The following is an 18,511-nucleotide window of genomic DNA, read 5'->3' on the forward strand; positions in this document are numbered from 1 at the left end:
GTTAGGCAGGCAGAATGAGGAAAGGAGGACGCTCAGGCTGAGGCTGCATCAAACCCCACTGGGAGACGGAGGGTCTGGCTGAATAAAACGGAGGCTGGCCTGGCCCGTGCGGGGCCCCGGGTCTGAACCCCGACACCTCGGAAAACAAACTGAGGTCTTTCGAATTTCTGAGTTGAGGTTTGGGTGACTGTTTTAGGTCTGGTTCCCAGAAATAGACTCTGAGGTCGGCCTGCGGAGGTCCAGGTCGGGCAGGGGTTCTCAGGGACGCCGCTGGGAGGGGGGTGGGACACGGATGGGGAGCTGAATGGGCTGCAGTTGCCACAGTGGCTTTGGGCGATCCTGGGAGTAGCTCTGCAGCTAGAGGGTCCCTTGGGGTTGTCCTGAATCCAAACAAGCAGGCTGGCCTTTGTCCCCCACTGGATGAAGCTGGCCCTGGGAGGGGGCCTAGACGGGGCCAGGCAGCAAGGGAGCAGCCAGAGCCTCGCCTCAAAGCCCCTGGGGGAACTCAGACCTCCCTCCTGAAAGGGGTCCCGGTGGAACCCAGGGGCCACCACAGTGGTCTAAGGTGGCCCTAGGACTTTTTTTTTCTTTTCAGTGAAGATCAAAGCCAGGTGTACTCTCCCACTGAGCTTTGTCCCCAGCTCTATTTTTTATTTTGAGACAGGAAGACTGAGGCAGGAGGATCACAAGTTCAAGGCCAGCTGGGGCAACTTACCGAGACCCTGTCTCAAAATAAAAAATGAAAAGGGCTGGGGATGTGGGGATGTGGCTCAGTGGGAGAGCGCCCCGGGTTCAACCCCCAGCACAAATTTAAAAAGGCAAATCCCAAACTCGAGACGTAAAACGAAGCTTGTTTGGAAGAAAGTTGGGTACACTCCCTGCAGCAGCAAGACTCCCCATTACTTCTTTTAAATGACAAATTGTATTTATTGGAGCAAACTGCGATGCTTCCATCTATGTATACATTACCTTTCATCCATCAAACTAATTACATATCTCCCAACTCACGAATTCTATCGTTTTTCCTGATGAGAACATTAAGGATCTATTTCAGCTATTTTGAAGCATGCGTTTTAAGAATCCCTCTCGTTTGCTCTGTGGCTCTGCGGAGGTGAACAGCAGCTGGTGACAGGCTCAAGAGGCCACCACCGCCCCACCCGCCTGCCACTCGCAAGGTCCACAACACACGCCCCACCCCAGTGGCCGCTGGCTTAGCGCCCCTTAATCATCAGGGACTAGGACCACAGCCAGCCCGCCCGGCAGGAATGGTTAACAGCTCGGCTGCAGGGGTGACGTTTGCAGCCACCGTGACCTTGAGCATCACCAACCCAGGAAAGACACCCACGAGAACTGTGTGCCCAGAGCCTGGGCACGCGCCACGCTGAGCCCGCCCCTGCCCTCTGCAGATCCCCGCCCCGGACGGCTCCAGCTGGGTGCCACAGGCTTCCCCAGCCCCACTTGCTCCCAGCTGAAGGCCAGAGAGATGAGCACCAGCCTCTGACAGCCCGGGTCTGCGGTGCCCGCCAGCACGGGGTTGCTGATGGAGCCGTGATAAAGCGACCTCACCCCACCTGCTCCCTGCACCCCGCAGCACCAGGAAGCCCCAGCGGAGAAAGCAGTCCCACCTGGTCTGCACCGGAAGCCCCCCCACTCCTTAACAAGGGGGCGGGCTCCAGAGGCCCTGGGCCCTTAACAGGGGAGGACAGGGCTCGCACGCGGCCCCTGCAGCCCCTGGGCAAGCGAGGGTTGCTGTGTGGGCCGGAGGTGGTCAGCTGGGGGGCCGTGCCATGTCCTTCCAGAGCATTGTCCACCTGTCCCTGGACAGCCCTGCCCATGCCATTTGTGTGCTGGGCATGGAGATCAGCTTGGACATCAGTAGGTAAGGCAGCCAGGCCTCTGTGGGGCTGGCGTGCGGCTCCCGTCCCCCAGGAGTCAGGGGTGGCTCCTCTGTCTAGCCCTGCCTCTCCTCAAGGAGGCTGGTCTGGGTCCCTCGAGGCCCCCCTGTCGACGCCTGGCTAGTAGCAGCTGTGCCCTTAGGCACGTGACATGGGCTGAGGCTGGCTCCTAAGGCAGCTGTGAGGTGTGGGCTCCATGGGGCGGCAATTCCTGGCAGCCTGCGTCCTCCCTCTTCCCACGCCCTGTCCTTGTCCCCTCTGGGGATCCCTTGTGGTTCAAACAGACATCATCACCCTGGACATACAAACCACACCTAGCTTGGCAATTCTAGGGTCGGGGTCTGGGCTACTGCTCCTCAGGGGAAGGAGGGTAGTGGGGGTGGGGCGGAAGTTAAGGTCCTGAAACTGCCCTGACCCGCAGGGCCCTGGCCCAACACCTCCCGGACAGTGGAGCCCGGGGGCCGCCCCACCTTGCCTGCCGCCTTTAGGTCGAGACATGCGTCTCTCTGGTCCTAACCTGTCTCCTCCTTGGGCCACCAGGTGTGCCCCCAAGAAGTGTGAGAGCTTCACCGTCCGCGCCTCTCCACGGGTCTTGATTGACATCTCGGGCACAGTGATTACGGGGAAGGAGGACGCCGTGATCTGCCGGACACTGTCCAGTACCATGCATGTGCTGGTGAGGATGGCATCGCCCAGTCTTTCCGTGGACGAGGACAAGGTGAGTCTGGGAAAGAGGCAAGGGGCAGCACCTGGGGTGGGACTTGACACAGCCAAGGGGTCTCCTGGAGCCGAGGGCCCTGAGGCCTGAAGACCATGGGGCATGAGCCGCGCACACCTGAGCTTAATGCTCAGAGAGGGGGTGCTGCCGAGCCCTCTGCAGGTGAGAAACTGTAGCTAATGTAAACAGCGTGACCAGGGTGGTGGGTCCTGGATCTGAGCTCCAGCCCCTGTTCTGCCTCCCCCAGGCCATCTCCCTGCTGGGGAGTCTCCCCCTGCCGCCTGGCCACAGGGAGGGGCTGCTGCTGCTGTGGCCTGGCAGGCGCTCCCTCAGGGCAGTGGCCTCGCCCTGGTCTGCAGGCTAGCACCCCTAGGGAGTGGGAAACGCCCAACGCCAGGCCCGCCGCCAGCTGTCTACCTCCGCGGGTGGAGCAGCCTCTAGACCCCAGCGCCCAGGTGATCCCAGTGTGGAGCTAGAGGTGGCACCTGAAGTGGTTCTGGCCTGGGGCCACGCGGCCCAGACCCTGCTGTGGTTTTTGCCGGGTGCTCAGTTGATGACCCCTGGCCCGTCACCTGCCCATCTACGCCCCGCCCACCCAGGCCGGTGAATCCCTAGGAGATCACCTTGGAGGACTGAGCACCTCCTGGCCGTGTCCCAGCTGGGCCCAGAACACCCGAGGGCAGCTCTCTGCCCGGGGCTCAGGGTAGCCCCTCAGAAGTGGGCAGCAGAGAAGCACTCCACCTCGGAGTGCTGGCCCTGCCATTGAGGGACAGGCTGAGGGCCAGGTCTCGGGCTCCCACGACGGCCTCCTGGCCGGGGTTAAAGCGCAGGCGTCTAAAGCATAACAGTCTCTCTGGAAGCAGAGACTATGAGCCACGGGAAACGTGGGCTTCTGATCCCCCTGTGACCGGGGTCTCCCAGCTGAGCCACCGCAGTGAAGCTTCCCTGCTGCCCACCTGGCTGGACGCTGCAGGGCAGGAGGCAGGCTGGCATGGCTCAGTGTTTGGGCCCCCTGCCGGGCGCCTGCGCCTGACTGTGTGCTGGTCCTTTCTGCCTGATGCTACAGGTCTCCCTCTGCTCTTGGGGGCTTGGGCCCCACCTGGATGGTGGACATGAGCCATCTGGGGAAGAGGCTGGAGGGGCTGCGGCCCTGGGCGGCTCACAGCCAGGAGCTGGAAGCTGGGAACCCTTGGCGGGGTCTGGCGGGTGGCCGGGGGCTCTGCCCCCAGCGCTCCCATGGCTTCTGGGCGCTGTCTCCGCAGGTGCTGGTCTCGTACTACCGTCCCAACGAGGAGGTCCCCACGGCCACAGCTGTGTTGTACCTCACTGGCATCGGTGAGTCTTGCTCCCACCACAGCCCCGGGCCCAGCCCAGCCCTGGAGCTTCGGTGCGGGCTTTGCAGAGCTGAGGGCGCCCCCTGCAGAGAGAGGCCACCGCTGGGTCTTCATTCAGACGCTCAGTCCCCCCTCCTCGCTCAGTCACTCTTCCCCCCTCCTCGCTGATGACCGAGTCTTCTGAGAATAGAAGCCACCAGAATTGCTGCGCGTTACTGCCATCTGCCCACCTACTCGCGTCTGGCTCTGCATGCTTCCCCTCTGCCATTGACGTGTCTGGCCCGTGGTTCATCCATCTTGTCTCACTAGCCCCTTCCTCCCCTTCAGGAACATTCCGTCCGCAGTTCTCATGGATGCAGGAGCCGCCCTTCTCTCCTGGGCGTTTGTTCCCATTGGCCCAGGAACAAACTCCACCCCTACGCTTCCAAAACCTGTTCTGCTCACTTGCCACTCACTCTCTGGGCACTGGGCTCCTCGGGAACCATGGACTGTCCTTGATTTCTCCTCCGTTTTTCTCATATCTACTCAAAACCAGAGCGCTACCACTGCATGGCTCCCAAGCGAGACCCCGCCTGCCTCCCGGGGGCTGCACCTTCCTCTACCTTGACGTGGCGGCTGTGCTTCTCCTGACGCCTCCTGGCGACCCTGCTCTGGGTCTTCCCCCCACCAGTTCCTCTTTGGGCCCCTCTGCTTGGCTCCCACCCCTGCGGCTGCCCAGTGGAAAGCCTCAGGTCCAGCAGGTCACATGTCATCCAAACAGACCACTGTCTGGCCAGGTCTCTCGCACTCCACCTGGAGATCTCTACCCAATGGCTTCTCGGTGTCTAACTTAATGGCGCCCTGGCTAAGCTGATTTTTTTATTTTTTAAAAACCCCTCTACTCACCAAACCTATTTTTGTGGTGTGCCCCACTGCAGTGGGTGGTGGCTGCTCCTTCTAGGCTGGTGACCTTGGTGACTCTTCCTCTTCCTTGTCTGGAGTTAAGCCGAGCCTCGTTGGTGCCCCTGAGCACAGCCGGAACCCAGCATCTTGCCACTTCGGGTGTTCTCACCCTGAACAAGCCACCAGCCTGGCCTGGAGCCCTGTCCAGGTTTCCTGTGGGGCTTCTGCTTCCATCTTGTCCTTCTCTGGCTCTAGTCTTGATCTAGCACATCTCAAGGGGATATTGGATAATGTCCACTTCGTTCCAAACTTCTAAATGATTCCATGCTACGCGGATCGAAGCCCAAGTTGCTTCTGCCCACAAACCTCCGTAGGTGGCCCGATGCTGCCTCTGACCTTATGGTCTCATTCTTCCCCGTTGCCCAATCCATTGTAGGCTTCTTTGACCTTGAACTTGCTGCCTTGAACTCACTTCCTGTTCCTAATGGCTTTGACACCAGATATCAACAGGATCCGTTTCTTACCTCCTGAGGGTCTCTTAAAATTTCAATCGGAAGTCTTCCCTGACACCCCCAGCTGAGCTGCCCTGCCCAGCCCCCTCCATTTCCCATGGCACTTACCATCAGATCTAGGGGGTGTCTGTGCTCTGCTCCAGCTGTTCACCAAGTTCCAAGAAGATGGGCCTCAGCACGCTGTGTCCCCAGGATGGCTGAGTGCAGAGCAGACAGGTGTTTGGTCCCCGAGGGTGTGTGTGCAGAGGACAGCAGCAAGACCTCTGCCTGTGGCCCTGGTGCTCCAGCTGAGAAATAGCATTTCAGATGACAAGATGTAGGGAGAGAAGCCTGGCAAAGCCACAGGGGGCCAGCTGTGAGGGAAGGGGTGAGAGGAGGGACGTCAGCAGAGGTGCCTCCAGAACCACACTTGGGCAGACGCCTGGATCCTGAAGTGCACAAGGGGCTTGGGATTGTGCATGGAGCTCTTTCTACTTGTCTTAGAGTGCAGAGATCTTTCCAGAAGGGTGGAGAGGTAGGAATTGCCTAGGTAGGAGCTGAGAGGGACGACATGGCATCTTGACCAGCGGGTTGCGGGCCCTGCCCAGCAGCATAGCTGGCTGAGACCCCTCCCTTCCCTTGTAGAGGTGTCCCTGGAGGCAGACATCTATCGTGATGGACAATTCGAGGTGCCAAGTGACAAGCAGGCTAAGGTGAGTCTTGTGGGACAAGATGCCCTGAGCCAGACCAGGTCTCCAGGGCCACTTTATCTGACCTTGAGTGTCAGGGTCAGGTGGCTGCACTGAAGTCAGAACTGATAGTTTCCAGCTTATTCAAAAACCAGAACGTTCAGCACCACTAGGCTCACAGCCCAGCGGGCGTGTGGTGAATAGAACGGGGTTAGCTACCACCATTGGGCTGTTTCCTCTGTCCCTACTTCCGCTGAAACTGACTGGCAACCTGTCGCTAGCTCTCCTCCCTCTGGGTCCGCTTGCCCTGTGGGCTTCCTGCTCCTGCAGGTGTCCTTCCTCAAGCTGCCCAGAGGTCCCCAGGACCCTGGAGGAAGGCCCCCTGATGGGCGCTGACCTTCGAGAAGCAGGGGTTATACGAGGCTTCTTCCTGAGCTGGCGTTCCTGTCGTTCCCAGAAAAAATGGGTCTGGGGCCCCAGCGGCTGGGGAGCCATTCTGCTTGTGAACTGCAGCCCCACCGACGTGAGCCAGCTCAGGGACAAGACCAACAAGGAGTTCTTGGACGGTATGAGCGCCACCGTTGCCATCTTTCCTCCCTCGCTCGGCTGTCCCTTCACAAGTGCAGACTGCTGACGTCCCTGCTCCGGGATGATCTTCGTCAGGGCTGGGCTGCGGCGCTGGTGGGAGTTGGCCTAGCGTGTTCCATCCCCAGCACCACAGGCCAGGAAAGGGCCCGGAAGCTGGGCTGAATGGGAAGAGGCCTCGTGGGCCTGTGGGGGGAGCACGGGCCTCACTGCCAGGAGACGCGTTACTTCCTGGCTATGGTGTCGAAGGCTGACCTCGGGTAGCCATCTGTGGCATGGGGGTGACCAACTGGCCTCACAAGGTGGCTGAGTTGAAGAGGGGTGCAGGAGCTTCCTGCTCCGAGCCCTCCTAGAGTCCGGGGCCACAGCGCCGCCTGCCTTGGGCAAAAGCACTCAGAGGTTTCCGGATCTGAGGTAGAAACAGACACCTTGGTTCACACCGAGGCTGGAAGTGAGTCCTTGCCCAGCTGACCAGGCCAGGCCCTATCCCACAGGTTTGGGGACCATGGGGTGAAGGCAATTCTTGCTCGATACCCTGCCCAGGGCTGGTCACCTGCCAACAGCAGGAACCAAGCAGTAGTCGGGAACACGCTCAGGTGGCCTGGTGCCCAGCAAAGGGCAGAGGGTCCTCGGGGCTCCTCCATACCAGCCCACATCCCTGCAGGGCTGGCCTGAACCTTTGCCCTGTCCCTGGTCCAGAAATGAAGAACCTGTCCCAGATGACTCTGACCGTCCAAGGCCCCAGCTGCATCTTAAAGAACTACAGGCTTGTTCTGCACACCTCCGAGGAAGAGGCGGAGAAGGCGAGAGTCTACTGGGCCCAAAGTGAGTGTCATGCACCTGGTCCACCTTTGCCCACGCTGCGGGTGCTGGGTGAGCTGGGCACATGCCTGCTGCAGGGTTCCCAGAGGTCCTGCTGTAGACCAGCAGATGTTTGGGTCCAGCGTGAGTCCCTGGAATTCTCTGGCTGCCATGTTCACAACAGAATAAATTGACACCTGAGTTGGGCACCCCCAAGCCACCTGTCCCACCTGTAAAATGGGGTGATGTCGCCTAATCTGCAGGATCCTCGTAGTCAGAAGAAATGCAGTTCAGTGGGGCTGTGGTAGTGGGGAGGTCTGGGCTGGGGTGTGGACTGACTGAGAAGACCGGGCGCTAAATCCGTCTTGCAGGTGGCATGTAGTCTAGGCTCTGCCCAGTGAAATGGGCACTGAAGGTGGTAGAGAGGTCAAGGTCACTGAAATGAGGCCAAAGGGTTCAAAGTGTCTGAATGCTCTGGTCTGTGGCATCCAGTGCCAATGGCAGCAATGGTAGTGGCGGCCGGTTCTAGAGCTGTCCATGGAGGATGAGGAGGATGGTAAATTGCAGTGGGGTGGGAATTTGCCTGCAGGCATGTGCTTCAAAGGTACCGAAGTAATTGCTCAATGAGAAATGGCTAGAAGTGCCAGTGAGGGAAGAGGCTCCCCACCCTTCTAGTAGGCCTGGGGTCCATGGCGGGTAAATCAGGTGCCACAGTGCACACCTGGGATCCCAGCAACTCGGGAGGCTGAGGCAGGAGGATTGCAAGTTTGAGGCCAGCCTCAGCAACTTGCTGACCCCCATCTCAAAAAAAAAAAAAAAAAAAAAAAAATGCTGGGGTGTAGCTCAGTGGGAGAGCACCCCTCATTCAATCCCCAGGGCTGGGTGGGTGATGCAGAGCCGAGATCATCGGTGTAGGTGCCGCACCGAGGATCCTGCTCTGAAAGCTGGCTGCGCAGGTGGACAGCCAGGGACAGAAGAGCTGCAATGAAGCCAGCTGGATCCAGGCTGGGCAGGAAGGGCTTCCAACTGAGTGGCGACTCGTCCTCCGGATGAGGATGAGCACCTGCCCCTAAGGACAGCGAGGCTGCCAGCGAGCCTGTTGGCCAGCAACTGGCCACGCTCCTGGTGTGTGGTCAGTCTACAGGAAGCTGTTGGGGTGCTGGGGTGGAACCCAGGGCCTCCTGCTTTTTAAGCAAACCCTCTAATGCCGAGCGGCACCCCAGCATGCTTGAGTGAGGGGAGGCCCCAGGCGGGCCAGCCGCGGGGGAACCGAGGCAGCCATAGGGCCTTTGTGGCCAGGGGTCGGCCCCCTCGTTTCCCTGTCTTGTTGCAGATGGTCCTCAGGTGGCACAGCCCCAGGGAACCCAGGTCCCCAGGGCAGCAGGCGGCCCGGGCCTGCGGCAGGGTCTGGCGGGGTGGTGGTGTCAGGGCTCTGGAGCAGGCCAGCAGGCTCGGGGGGCCGTGGGCACGGAGGCTGTGCCAGGTGTCGTGGGGCTCCTGGCGGAAGCCGGCCTTGTCCTGCTTGTCCCACGAGGCCTGGTTCAGTGCTGGTCAAGAAGCTGCTGGACAGACCAGAAGTGGAAACTGCGTCGAGGGCTGGTCAGCCTGAGGCCAGGCCTCCAGAGCACCCAGATGCTGGGGAGGGGCTCCCGCAGAACCACAGGGTCTGTGGAAGGGTGTGGAAGCCACGACCCAGACAGGAGGCCAGGGAACCAGGGCAGCGCCTGACCCGGGATGCTGGGGCCTAGCAGCAGCCACTGGCAGGCACGCTAGAGGAGCCAGAGACCAGGGCAGCGGGACTGTGTGGCGCAGGAGGCCCGAGCAGGACGTTGTGGCCGAGGTAAATCCAGCCAGGATTCCCTAGAGAGGATCCCGGGGGCTTTACACAGGAACGTCCATCGGCAGGACCACAGCAGCCACATCCGGAAAGGACAAGCACAGTGGTTACAGTGAGCCCCATAGGGCGTCAGGTGGAGAAGCAAAGGGGCCTTGGGTCGGGTGATCCGATGCTGGAAGATGAAAACCTCGGCATCTAGTTACTAGAAGCAACCCCCGTCTGTGGTCACCTGCCTTTTGGTCTCGGTGTGGTTTTGTTCTTAATGACAAACTAGAAGGAAGCAGGCTTTGAGTGGGTGGCCACCAGAACCCTGGCGATGACGTCATCCCAGAAATGCTTCCCACTGACCCTCCCACACTGGTGTCTGCTTTCCTGGGCGCAGCTGCCTTTGCACGCAGGACCTTGCTGATAAGACCCTCGCTGGTTCAGCATCACTGTGCCTAGTAGCAAGGCCCCGGGCTCTGACACCCAGCCGAAGTCGGGTTCGTGGGTCCGAGCGTGGGAGCACCCACCAGGAGTCTGTCACTGGACTGAATATCTTGAGGGCAGGCATTTCCACCCAAGTCCCCAGCTCCCAAGATGGCCTAGGTCTTCAAAGCACGTGGGCGTGTAACTGTCCTTGTCTAGAACGTTGTTGGCCCGCGTCTGAAGCCTGCTGCTCCCCACCCGCTCCCAGAGTGACAGCACCTGGTTCTTCCAGTGACTGGTGGCCCCCTCTCCCGCAGAAGACGCCTTTGGTGCCTTTGAGCTGGTGCTGGGGCCCGGCCGGCACTGCCATGCCTTGGGCCCCCTGGAGAACCACCAGAAGGAGACCTTCTACGTGGAAGCCACCGAGTTCCCGTCCGCCAGCTTCTCGGGCCTCATCTCCTTCTCGGCCTCCCTGGTGGAAGAGTCTCGAGACCTGGTATGCGGCTGAGTAGAGGCGGCGGCCGGGGCTAGGGGCAAGTGTTGGCAGAAGCGCCTCCTGCAGCCGGCAGTAGAGTTGGGGCCTCTGGGGAATCGGGAGCTGTGGGCGCTGCGGCAGGCTGGGCTTGGCAGCTGGAGGTCGGAGGCGAGGGTGGCGTGGGCCTGAACCAGGGCGGCCCCTGGACCCCCATCTTGCGTCGCAGTTGATTCCCGAGATCCCGACGTACAAAGACACGGTGGTATTCCGGGTGGCGCCTTGCATCTTCACCCCCAGCACCCAGATGCCCCTGGAGGTCTACCTGTGTAGGTAAGAGTCCTGGGGCTGCCCGGCGGGCGGCCTCGAAACCAGCACCCCATGTACGCTGGGTAAAGGGGGCAAGACGTCTCGGCTGGCGTGAACCCTTCTACGCCAGCTGCCCCAGCCCACCCAGACATTTGGGCATTTGTCCCCGAGGTTAGGGTAGAGCAGTAAGGAGGGGTCCCCACCTGACTTGTGGGAGGGGTCAGACAGCATGATGTCAGGTGGTGTCTAATGCTGTCAGGGAAAGGAGGACGAAGAGGACAAGCACATTCTAGGGACAGCGAGATGGCCCCAGGAGAGAAAAAGGGGAAGGGACAGTGACAGCAAGCAGAGCCTTGGTCTGTGGGGACAGTCTTGGGGTACACAGGCCCCATCGCAGCGGCTTAAAACTGGCTTTCTCGCCGGAGGCCGGGGAGGGAGGTGGCATGTCTGCTCCCGTCACTGGTGTGACCTTGCTGAAGCTCTAGCTCTCAAGATCCACGAGTGTGTAAATGGTCTTGACGGCGACCCAAACGTCACTATTCGAAGAAGGATGTCCACTGTGGACCCGTGAGCCTCGCGCCGGGCTAGACGGCACTGTGGGTTGAGGACCCACACACAGATGTGTTGGCCATCTCAAGGCCACTAAGGCCACCACCCAGCTTCTTGGCTGCTCAGTGGAAATGGCCCCTTAGAGAAAGTAGCATTGGCCGGTGCTGTGTGTGGACAGAACCGGGAAGACCCAGGGCGGGGGCGGAAGGGCAGGTGGAATGCGACCCAAGGGTGGGGGCTGCCACCCGTGCCCCCGGGCGGGACGGGCCCAGCTCCGCCTGAGCTCCAGGCTCTGGGCAGGAGCTGCTCTCGCCCTCTCCTGGGCTGGAAGGACTTCTAGAACGGACTTCTCCCCCGTGGCAGGGAGCTGCAGCTGCAGGGCTTCGTGAGCTCGGTGACAGAGCTGAGCGAGAAGAGTAACAGCCAGGTGGCATCTGTCTACGAGGACCCCAGCCGCCTGGGCAGGTGGCTCCAGGTGACAGCCTGCGGGGACACCCACCTGCGGGGGTGCAGGGGCAGGGAGACTCGGCACGGGACCTTCCTGGGCGGCTGGGCCTTCGCGACGAGCCTGGGCTCCGTGTGGGCACCTCGGCAGAGGCTCGGGGATGGGATGCGCCCAAGCCACAGCTGCTGCGAGGGAGCTTGGCCTCTGGCCTCCTGTCCCACTCCAGAATGGACCGCCTGACCGAGCCCCAGCTGCCCGAGGGGCCGAGGCCCTCCGCTTTAGGGCTTGGGTCCAGGGTGGCCCCTGACCTGGCTCGGCAGCAGGCCGAGCCGGCTTAGCTTCGCTACTGGAACGCCATTGTGTCGTCCCCCCCCCACCCGAGCCACTGCCGCATGCTGGGCAAACGGCCCCAGGTCCAGGGATGAGGCGGGACGGGACAGACACCCACCTACTCCACCAAGGCTCGGACGTTAAATTTAGCTCCTGAAAGGGAACGAGATGGCGAGGTCCCAGCTCACACTGCGCGGCTTAGGCAGGCGGGAGACCCTTGGCGTGGAGGAGCCGGGCCCCAGGCAGGGGAGGGCCAACTGCGGTCCTGACGCGGAGTATGCTGCGGGGCTGCGGTGGTCACCTCATAGCAAGGTCAGAGGCAAGCAAGAGCCGCTGCGTACCAGGGACCTTTCGGGCCGAGGTAAAGAACAGAACAGATCCCACGGAAGGTGGGGCGGAAGGTACGGAGCAGACACCAGTGGGGCCTGGCACAGCGGCACGTGCCTGTGATCTCAGTGACTCGGGAGGCTGAGGCAGGAGGATTGCAAGTTCAATGCCAGCCTCAGAAACGTAGGCCTTAGCAAGGCCCTAAGCAGTTTGGCAAGACCCTGTCTTAAAATAAAAAGGGCTGGGCATGTGGCTTAGTGCTCAAGTGCTCCTGAGTTTAACACCAGGGATTAAAGTTAAAAACTAAACTAAACAAATGCTACAAAGGGCTGGGGAGGTGGCTGGGTGGTGGAGCACTGCTGGGTTCTGTCCCCGGATCTCCAGGGCAGGGGGAGAAACATGCTTGGCTGAGGTGTAGGGACAGGTCTTGAGGGGGGGAGGGGATGGGCTGGAGGGCATTGCAGGGTGGAGGGGAGATGCTGTCCCCAGGGTGCCCGGGAGGAGTTGCCAGGGCTAACGAGGCTTGTTGGCAGGTGGGGTGCAGAGGAGGGGGAATCGGCTGGCCCGCACCCCGAACTTGAAGAGCGCACCCCGCTTGTCCAGCAGAGTTGGAAGGAGGACTTCTCTTGCACCCCTCTGGAGGTGGCCCATACCCAGGGGCTGTGGCCGGCCCGCTGGACACGGGCAGGAGCGTGGCTGACGGGGTGAGGTGACTCGTGGACCTCTTCTGTCCTCCAGGATGAGATGGCCTTCTGCTACACCCAGGGTCCCCACAAGACCGTCTCCTTCGTCCTCGACACCCCCCGGGCGCTCGAGCTGGAAGACTTCCCCATGAAATACTCGCTGGTGGGGCTCACTTCAGCCGACCTGAATGCAGTCCCACCTCGGGCCTGGCACCTGTCCTGGCGTGATGGGCACCAAGGGGGAGGGCCCAGGTGGCCTCTGGGGGAGGGGACGTGGGAGTCTACCTGCTGGTTGAGGTGAAGACCGGGGCTCCCGCCGTCCCTCCTGATGCCCCGCTCGGTCTCCTAGAGCCCTGGTGTCGGCTACGTGACCCGACGCACAGAGGACCACAGGGTGGCCAGCCTGGATTCCATCGGGAATGTGATGGTGTCCCCGCCAGTCAAGGCCCAAGGGAAGGAGTACCCCTTGGGCAGGGTCCTCATTGGCAGCAGCTTTTACCCCAGGTGAGTCGAGAGGCCAGACGCCTTAAAACTAAGGGAGGCCCTGGGGTTCCCCAGGCCCCCATCCGCATGCCACGCGGGGGGTCTGCTCTGGCCGTTCTGAAGTGAGGGGGTCGGGAAGCGGGTTCACGTAGGAGCCCAGAAAACACTATTCCTTCTGCAATTCTAGGGTTTAATTTGGAGCAAATTAAACGCACCCAGCTCGTTAAGAATGTTTTCCATAGACGTGTGGTTGGGCTTCTTGGCGATCATTAGTCTAAAGCTGGGTGAGGCCGTGTCCCAGTCCAGCCTAGGCAGGGTCCTTTGGCTCGGTCCTGAGGTGGGTCAGTAGCGAGTTCTTAACCAGCACGTCCACCCGACGGTCAAGGCTGCCTGGTGCTCCGTGAGCTGGCAGCTCAAGGCCGTTCCTTGCGTTTCCCTCTAGTGCCGAGGGCCGGACCATGAGCAGAAGCCTCCGAGACTTCCTCTGCGCCCAGCAGGTCCAGGTGCCAGTGGAGCTCTTCTCAGACTGGCTGATGACTGGCCATGTGGACGAGTTCATGTGCTTCGTCCCCGTGGATGCCAAGAGTGAGGACAAAAAGGTGCGTTGGAGACAGGCGCAGTGGTGCACGCCTGTAATCCCAGCAGCCTGGGAGGCTGAGGCAGGAGGATGGAAAACTTGAGGCCAGCCTCGGCAACGTAGCAAGGCCCTAAGCCATCTCAAAAAATGGGGATGCGGTTCAGAGGTTGAGCACCCCTGGGTTCAGTCTCCAGTACTAAGTGTTGGGGGCCAAGAGTGTCATCTGACCCTGGGCGCCACATCTTCTGCGGGAGAGCTTTGAACTTCAGAGGCTGCTGCTAGCTTCTGGCCCTGTTCTTGGACCCCAGGGCTTCCGCTTGCTCATGGCCAGCCCCAGTTCCTGCTACGAGCTATTCCAGGAGAAGCAGGAGGAGGGCTACGGGGAAGCGGCCCTGTTTGAAGAGGTCAGAGCAGACCAGCTCCTTTCTAACGGTAAGGGAGCCACGCTGGGCCCTTACCAGGTACTCCTTTGAGGTGACTGGCCTTTAGCCATCTTGGTAGAAAGGACCCAGGGAAGCCCAAGCTGGCGGGATCACCGTGTTAGGACACCTTGCACCGTGGGCAGGCAGGCTGGCTGCCGGTACAGGCATGCACGGGAAGACCCGAAGCACGGGCCTCCCCGGCCACAGAAGCCATAGGAGGTGGCATGACCACATATCATGTGCCAAAGGCACATGCTCTGACACCTCAGAGCTGATACTGGAGTTGGGCATCAGTTCAGGCAAGGATTGGGCAACTGACGCCTGAAGTCCATGAGACCTGGTGGAGGGCAGCCGGGCAGTACTGGCTAGCAGCACACAGGCGTCCCACTGAAACCACCCACGTGCTGCTCTGGGCTCCTCCCGCAAGCCAGGGATGGCATCTTTCGCAGTGAAGGTCCTGCCTGGGTCTTCCTGCCTGTGGACTATGGCCAGGCCTCGGGTGGTCCCTTGAAAAGACCCAGGCCACTCACAAGTCACTGTTCTGAGAATGTCCCCATAGCCTGTACCCACCTCCCTCCCACAGGAAGGGAGGCCAGAACCATCGATCAACTTCTTGCAGATGAAAGCCTGAGAAAGCAGAATAACTATGTGGAGGTAGGTGTTCAGGTGTGGGGACCCTTCTGCAGAGGGAGTGGCCCTGACCAACTTCTAGGGGCGGCAGCTAGCCCCTGTCCTCCCCAGGCCCTGCTGAGGCCCAGGTGCAGACCCCAGGGATGGGATAGAGGCAGATGGGATGGGAGGATGGTGGGTCAGGACAGTTGACATGAGTGGGACTCCCTGCCTGGCTCCCTCCATGTTGGGAAGACCCTGACAGGCTCCCAACTGAGCACTAGGTGGCCCGAGCATTGAGAGGTGCCTCGCTAAGACCCTGGGGCTGGAAAGCAGAACCTTCCCCCCATGAGGACGGCGGGGCTCGGTAAAGGCACTAGCCCAAGACGAGTTGGACCCAGGGGACCTCCCAAGGCCATGCCCTGCTATGGAGTTGCCTGCTGGTGTCCCAGGAAGCAGAGGCCTCCCTCGCTCCTGCCTGCTCTTGATGGCAGACTTCCGCAGAGCAGGGCTGGGCGGGCCTCAGCCCTCTGGAGTGTGCACTGGCTGCCAGACGCACAGTCCCACCAGAGGCCACCCCCTGCTGGAAGGGAGCTGAGCCCTGCGTCACACCCAGGCTTCAGCTGGTTCAAGCAGGAGGTGCCCAAGTGGGGGGCAGCTGTTCAGGGCCCTTCCTGGGGGTCCCCCTCCTTGCCCTCAGTCTTGCCCAGGTCCCCACTCTGGGTAGGGCTGAGTGACGGGTGCCACGTGGTACAGTAGAGCTGGCAGTAGTAGCTGTCCCAGCACTAACCCTGTGATCCTGGCCTTCGGAGCCCAGGCCTTGTCTGAGCCCTGCCTCTCCCTGGGACAGGGCAGCTTCCCCTTCATCAGGCCAGCTCAACTGCAGGGGTCCTGGGGCCAGCAGGGGACGGGAGCAGGAGGGCATCCCGGGTCCCAGCGTGCTCACTTCTCGGCCCCTCCCGCCCCCAGAGGTGCCTTGGCCTGAACAGAGCTGTCCTGAAGAGGGAGCTGGGCCTGGTGGAGGAGGACATCATTGACGTGCCCCAGCTCTTCTGCCTCGAGCAGCTGACGAACGTCCCCTCCGACCAGCAGACCCCAAAACTCCTGGCGAGGGCCTACTTCCCCAACATGGTGAGGGCCAGGGGTCAGCTGGGCATCTCTGGCAGGGAGGGCCTGTTCAGCCAGTGCTGCCGGCGCTGTGCCAGACTAGGCTGCAGGGGTCACACAGCAGAGAACGGAGCCCGAGGTGAGATGGGGCCCTTCATGCCCCCCATTAGGGCGGAAGTACTGTCCAAGGCAGTGACCTGGGTCTTAAGGCTGAGGCACGTGTGAGCAGTCGCCACAGACCAGGGTCTGGGCCAAGAGCTGCCTGGGCCTCGGCTCTCCGCCCCAACCCGAAGGGTCAGACGGACATGTGCTACTAAGCCAGCAGTCGGTAGGGACCTTGGGTAAGCTGCTCTAGGGCAAGGTCTTCCTGTCCTGTCCCCAGGTCCAGAACAGCAGCCTCTGGTATCTGGAGGTGCTGGAACACGCGACATCCTGTTCCTGGAGTCTAGGCTACAGAGGGAGGGGCAGAGTGGGGATGGCTACAGGAGGTCCCTGCTCTGTCCAGCCTGTGCCCTTGGGGGTGCAGGCCCCATGCTGTGTTCTCCAATTGTCGGATCAGGGTGGCTCTGTGGGTCTGAGGCAGGAGCCTGACGTAGCCCTGGGAGCAGGTGTGAGCAGCAGTGGCAAGAGCTGAGTTGAGGGGAAGAGATGGACAGATGTCAACAGGCAGGCTGGGGCTGCAGAGAATTCTAGAAGGGGTAGCGGGAATCTGGCACAGCCAAGACTAAAAGACCAGCATAACAAATGCAGATGAGGCTGGGGAAGGTGGCGAGGCTAGATATTGGCCAGGCAGAATTTGGGTTTTGCTACAGAGAAACACATTGGGAGCCCCTGGAAGACTAAGAGGAAAGAGGTTGACTTCACAGAGCTCGATCGGTGATGTCTGCGTGGGCACAGGCCTGGAGAGCAGCTCTGGTCTAGCCCAACCTCTTGCAGCGGGGACTAGGTTTTCCCTGCGTTGAGTGTACTGACTTGGGGGTGGGGCCCTTCTCCAAGGCCTCATCCTGCCTGGTCCCTGCTCATGTCTTTCCAACAGCTGCGCATGATCGTGATGGGCACGAACCTGGGGATCCCCAAGCCCTTTGGGCCCCAGATCAAGGGCATTTGCTGCCTGGAAGGAAAGATCCGCCAGTTGCTGCAGCCCCTGGGCCTCATGTGTACCTTCATTGATGATTTTGACTGCTACCTGACCGATGTTGGGGACTTCTGCCCCTGTGCCAACGTCCGCAGGGTGCCTTTTGCCTTCAAGTGGTGGAAGATGGTGCCTTAGCCCCAGGCCTCCCCCCCCCCCCCCCGTGACCCATTATTACTGTATAATAGCACAGTTCTGGCCCAGTGTGGGGCTGGCTGGAGAGTCCAGCGATACCTTCCCTGCCCTGTACCTCAGACCCAGTAGAGTGGCAAATGCCACCAGGCTGAACCCCCTGCAGGGGAAGGTGGGAACCATTTCCAGCTGAGCGTTTACCGCGTCAATAAAGCCTACCTGTTGAGCGCACTGGCGAGAGCCCCCTTGCTTTGGGGCAGGATGTGACTGAAGGCCCAAGTGCTGCTGCTCTTTAATCTTTAGGAAGAGATGGACCTTTCTTGGTTGTTTCCCCTCTGCCATGTTGGGTCTGGATTCCAGGCTGGAAGGAGCTGGTCTCCCCTTGACCGTGGCTGGAGAGAGCCCAAGAGGGGGGTTGCACTGTGCCACGAGGGCAGGTGGGCTCTGGTCTCCTTGAGGTCTCCAGGTGTGGCCTGAGGGACCAGGTACAACTGGGCAGGGCTGGAGTGGTTCACTGAGCCTGCAGTGCTCACTTGGGACCCCGCCCTGTGTCCACAGCACAGACGCTATCGAAGCAAGGGATTTGCCGAGAAGGCCCAACCAGTGTGGCTCCTGCCCTGCCCCTCCTGTGGTTTCTCTAGGACACTCCCAGTCCCTAGAAAGCAGATGACCACATTCTGAGGCAGAGCTAGGCCTGGAACCAGCCCTGATCTGAGCCCGAGGCTGTGGGCATCAGGCAGGTACCCTGACCATTACTTGCTATCTGCTGGCCAGATGGGAACAGGCCCAGAGCCTGGGCTGTCCCAGGCTACACAGCCAGCTCTGCGGGGACCCCTGCTGCGTTCCCTTGAGCATCCATGCCAATGAAGGGCCAGCCACCTGCCTCAGTGCCCAGCCTGTGCAACAGGAATGCAGCTCCATGGGGCTCACATGAGTGGGAATGTGCAGGTGGCAGCTGTCCCTCACCCAAGATTGCATCAACATGTGACAGGGACGGCTGTGGCCTGGCAGAGTGCAAAGGAGCTCTTGGTAATCTGGGGTCTGAAGCCTAGGTGCTCTCAACTGCACCTGCCTGAGCCACGGAGGGGCGGTGTAGGCAGGTGCTGCTCTCTGGTCTTGACCACGTGCCAACCACCAGGGTTTACTGTCTACTCCATTTTACTCATGATTGTGGCCACTACACTGGCCTGGGGCTCTGACAGCCGACTGGGAACAGATCAGCTGATGGTCTCCCTGGCATCCACAACCCCTCAATCTCACTTCCAGGTGGTCTGGAAAAGTCAAAGGAAATGAA

At 60.8% G+C, this 18,511-nt stretch overlaps 1 protein-coding gene across 1 annotated transcript; it reads left to right on the plus strand.

The window, feature by feature from the left end:
- The first annotated feature begins 1,476 nt into the window (after nucleotides 1-1,476).
- PADI6 (peptidyl arginine deiminase 6) lies at nucleotides 1,477-17,842 on the plus strand. The gene is made up of 16 exons (XM_079109547.1): nucleotides 1,477-1,879; nucleotides 2,436-2,613; nucleotides 3,876-3,948; nucleotides 5,966-6,033; nucleotides 6,467-6,575; nucleotides 7,294-7,419; nucleotides 9,958-10,136; nucleotides 10,342-10,445; nucleotides 11,334-11,445; nucleotides 12,811-12,918; nucleotides 13,105-13,259; nucleotides 13,681-13,837; nucleotides 14,124-14,247; nucleotides 14,821-14,891; nucleotides 15,816-15,977; nucleotides 16,990-17,842. Exons 1-16 carry the CDS (start codon nucleotides 1,788-1,790, stop codon nucleotides 17,221-17,223), a joined length of 2,052 nt encoding a protein of 683 aa, XP_078965673.1. The 5' UTR covers nucleotides 1,477-1,787; the 3' UTR covers nucleotides 17,224-17,842.
- Nucleotides 17,843-18,511: the final 669 nt, after the last annotated feature.

Source organism: Sciurus vulgaris (genome assembly GCF_902686455.1).
Source record: "Sciurus vulgaris genome assembly, chromosome: 1".
In the NCBI taxonomy this organism is placed as follows: Eukaryota; Metazoa; Chordata; class Mammalia; order Rodentia; family Sciuridae; genus Sciurus; species Sciurus vulgaris.

Excerpts from the sequence above, each read along its gene's own strand:
- PADI6 (XM_079109547.1), top strand. The coding sequence starts at position 1,788 with ATGTCCTTCCAGAGCATTGTCCACCTGTCCCTGGACAGCCCTGCCCAT. Across the intron at positions 10,137-10,341 it reads TGGAAGAGTCTCGAGACCTG|TTGATTCCCGAGATCCCGAC; the intron begins GTATGCGGCTGA and ends CTTGCGTCGCAG. Across the intron at positions 11,446-12,810 it reads GCCTGGGCAGGTGGCTCCAG|GATGAGATGGCCTTCTGCTA; the intron begins GTGACAGCCTGC and ends TCTGTCCTCCAG.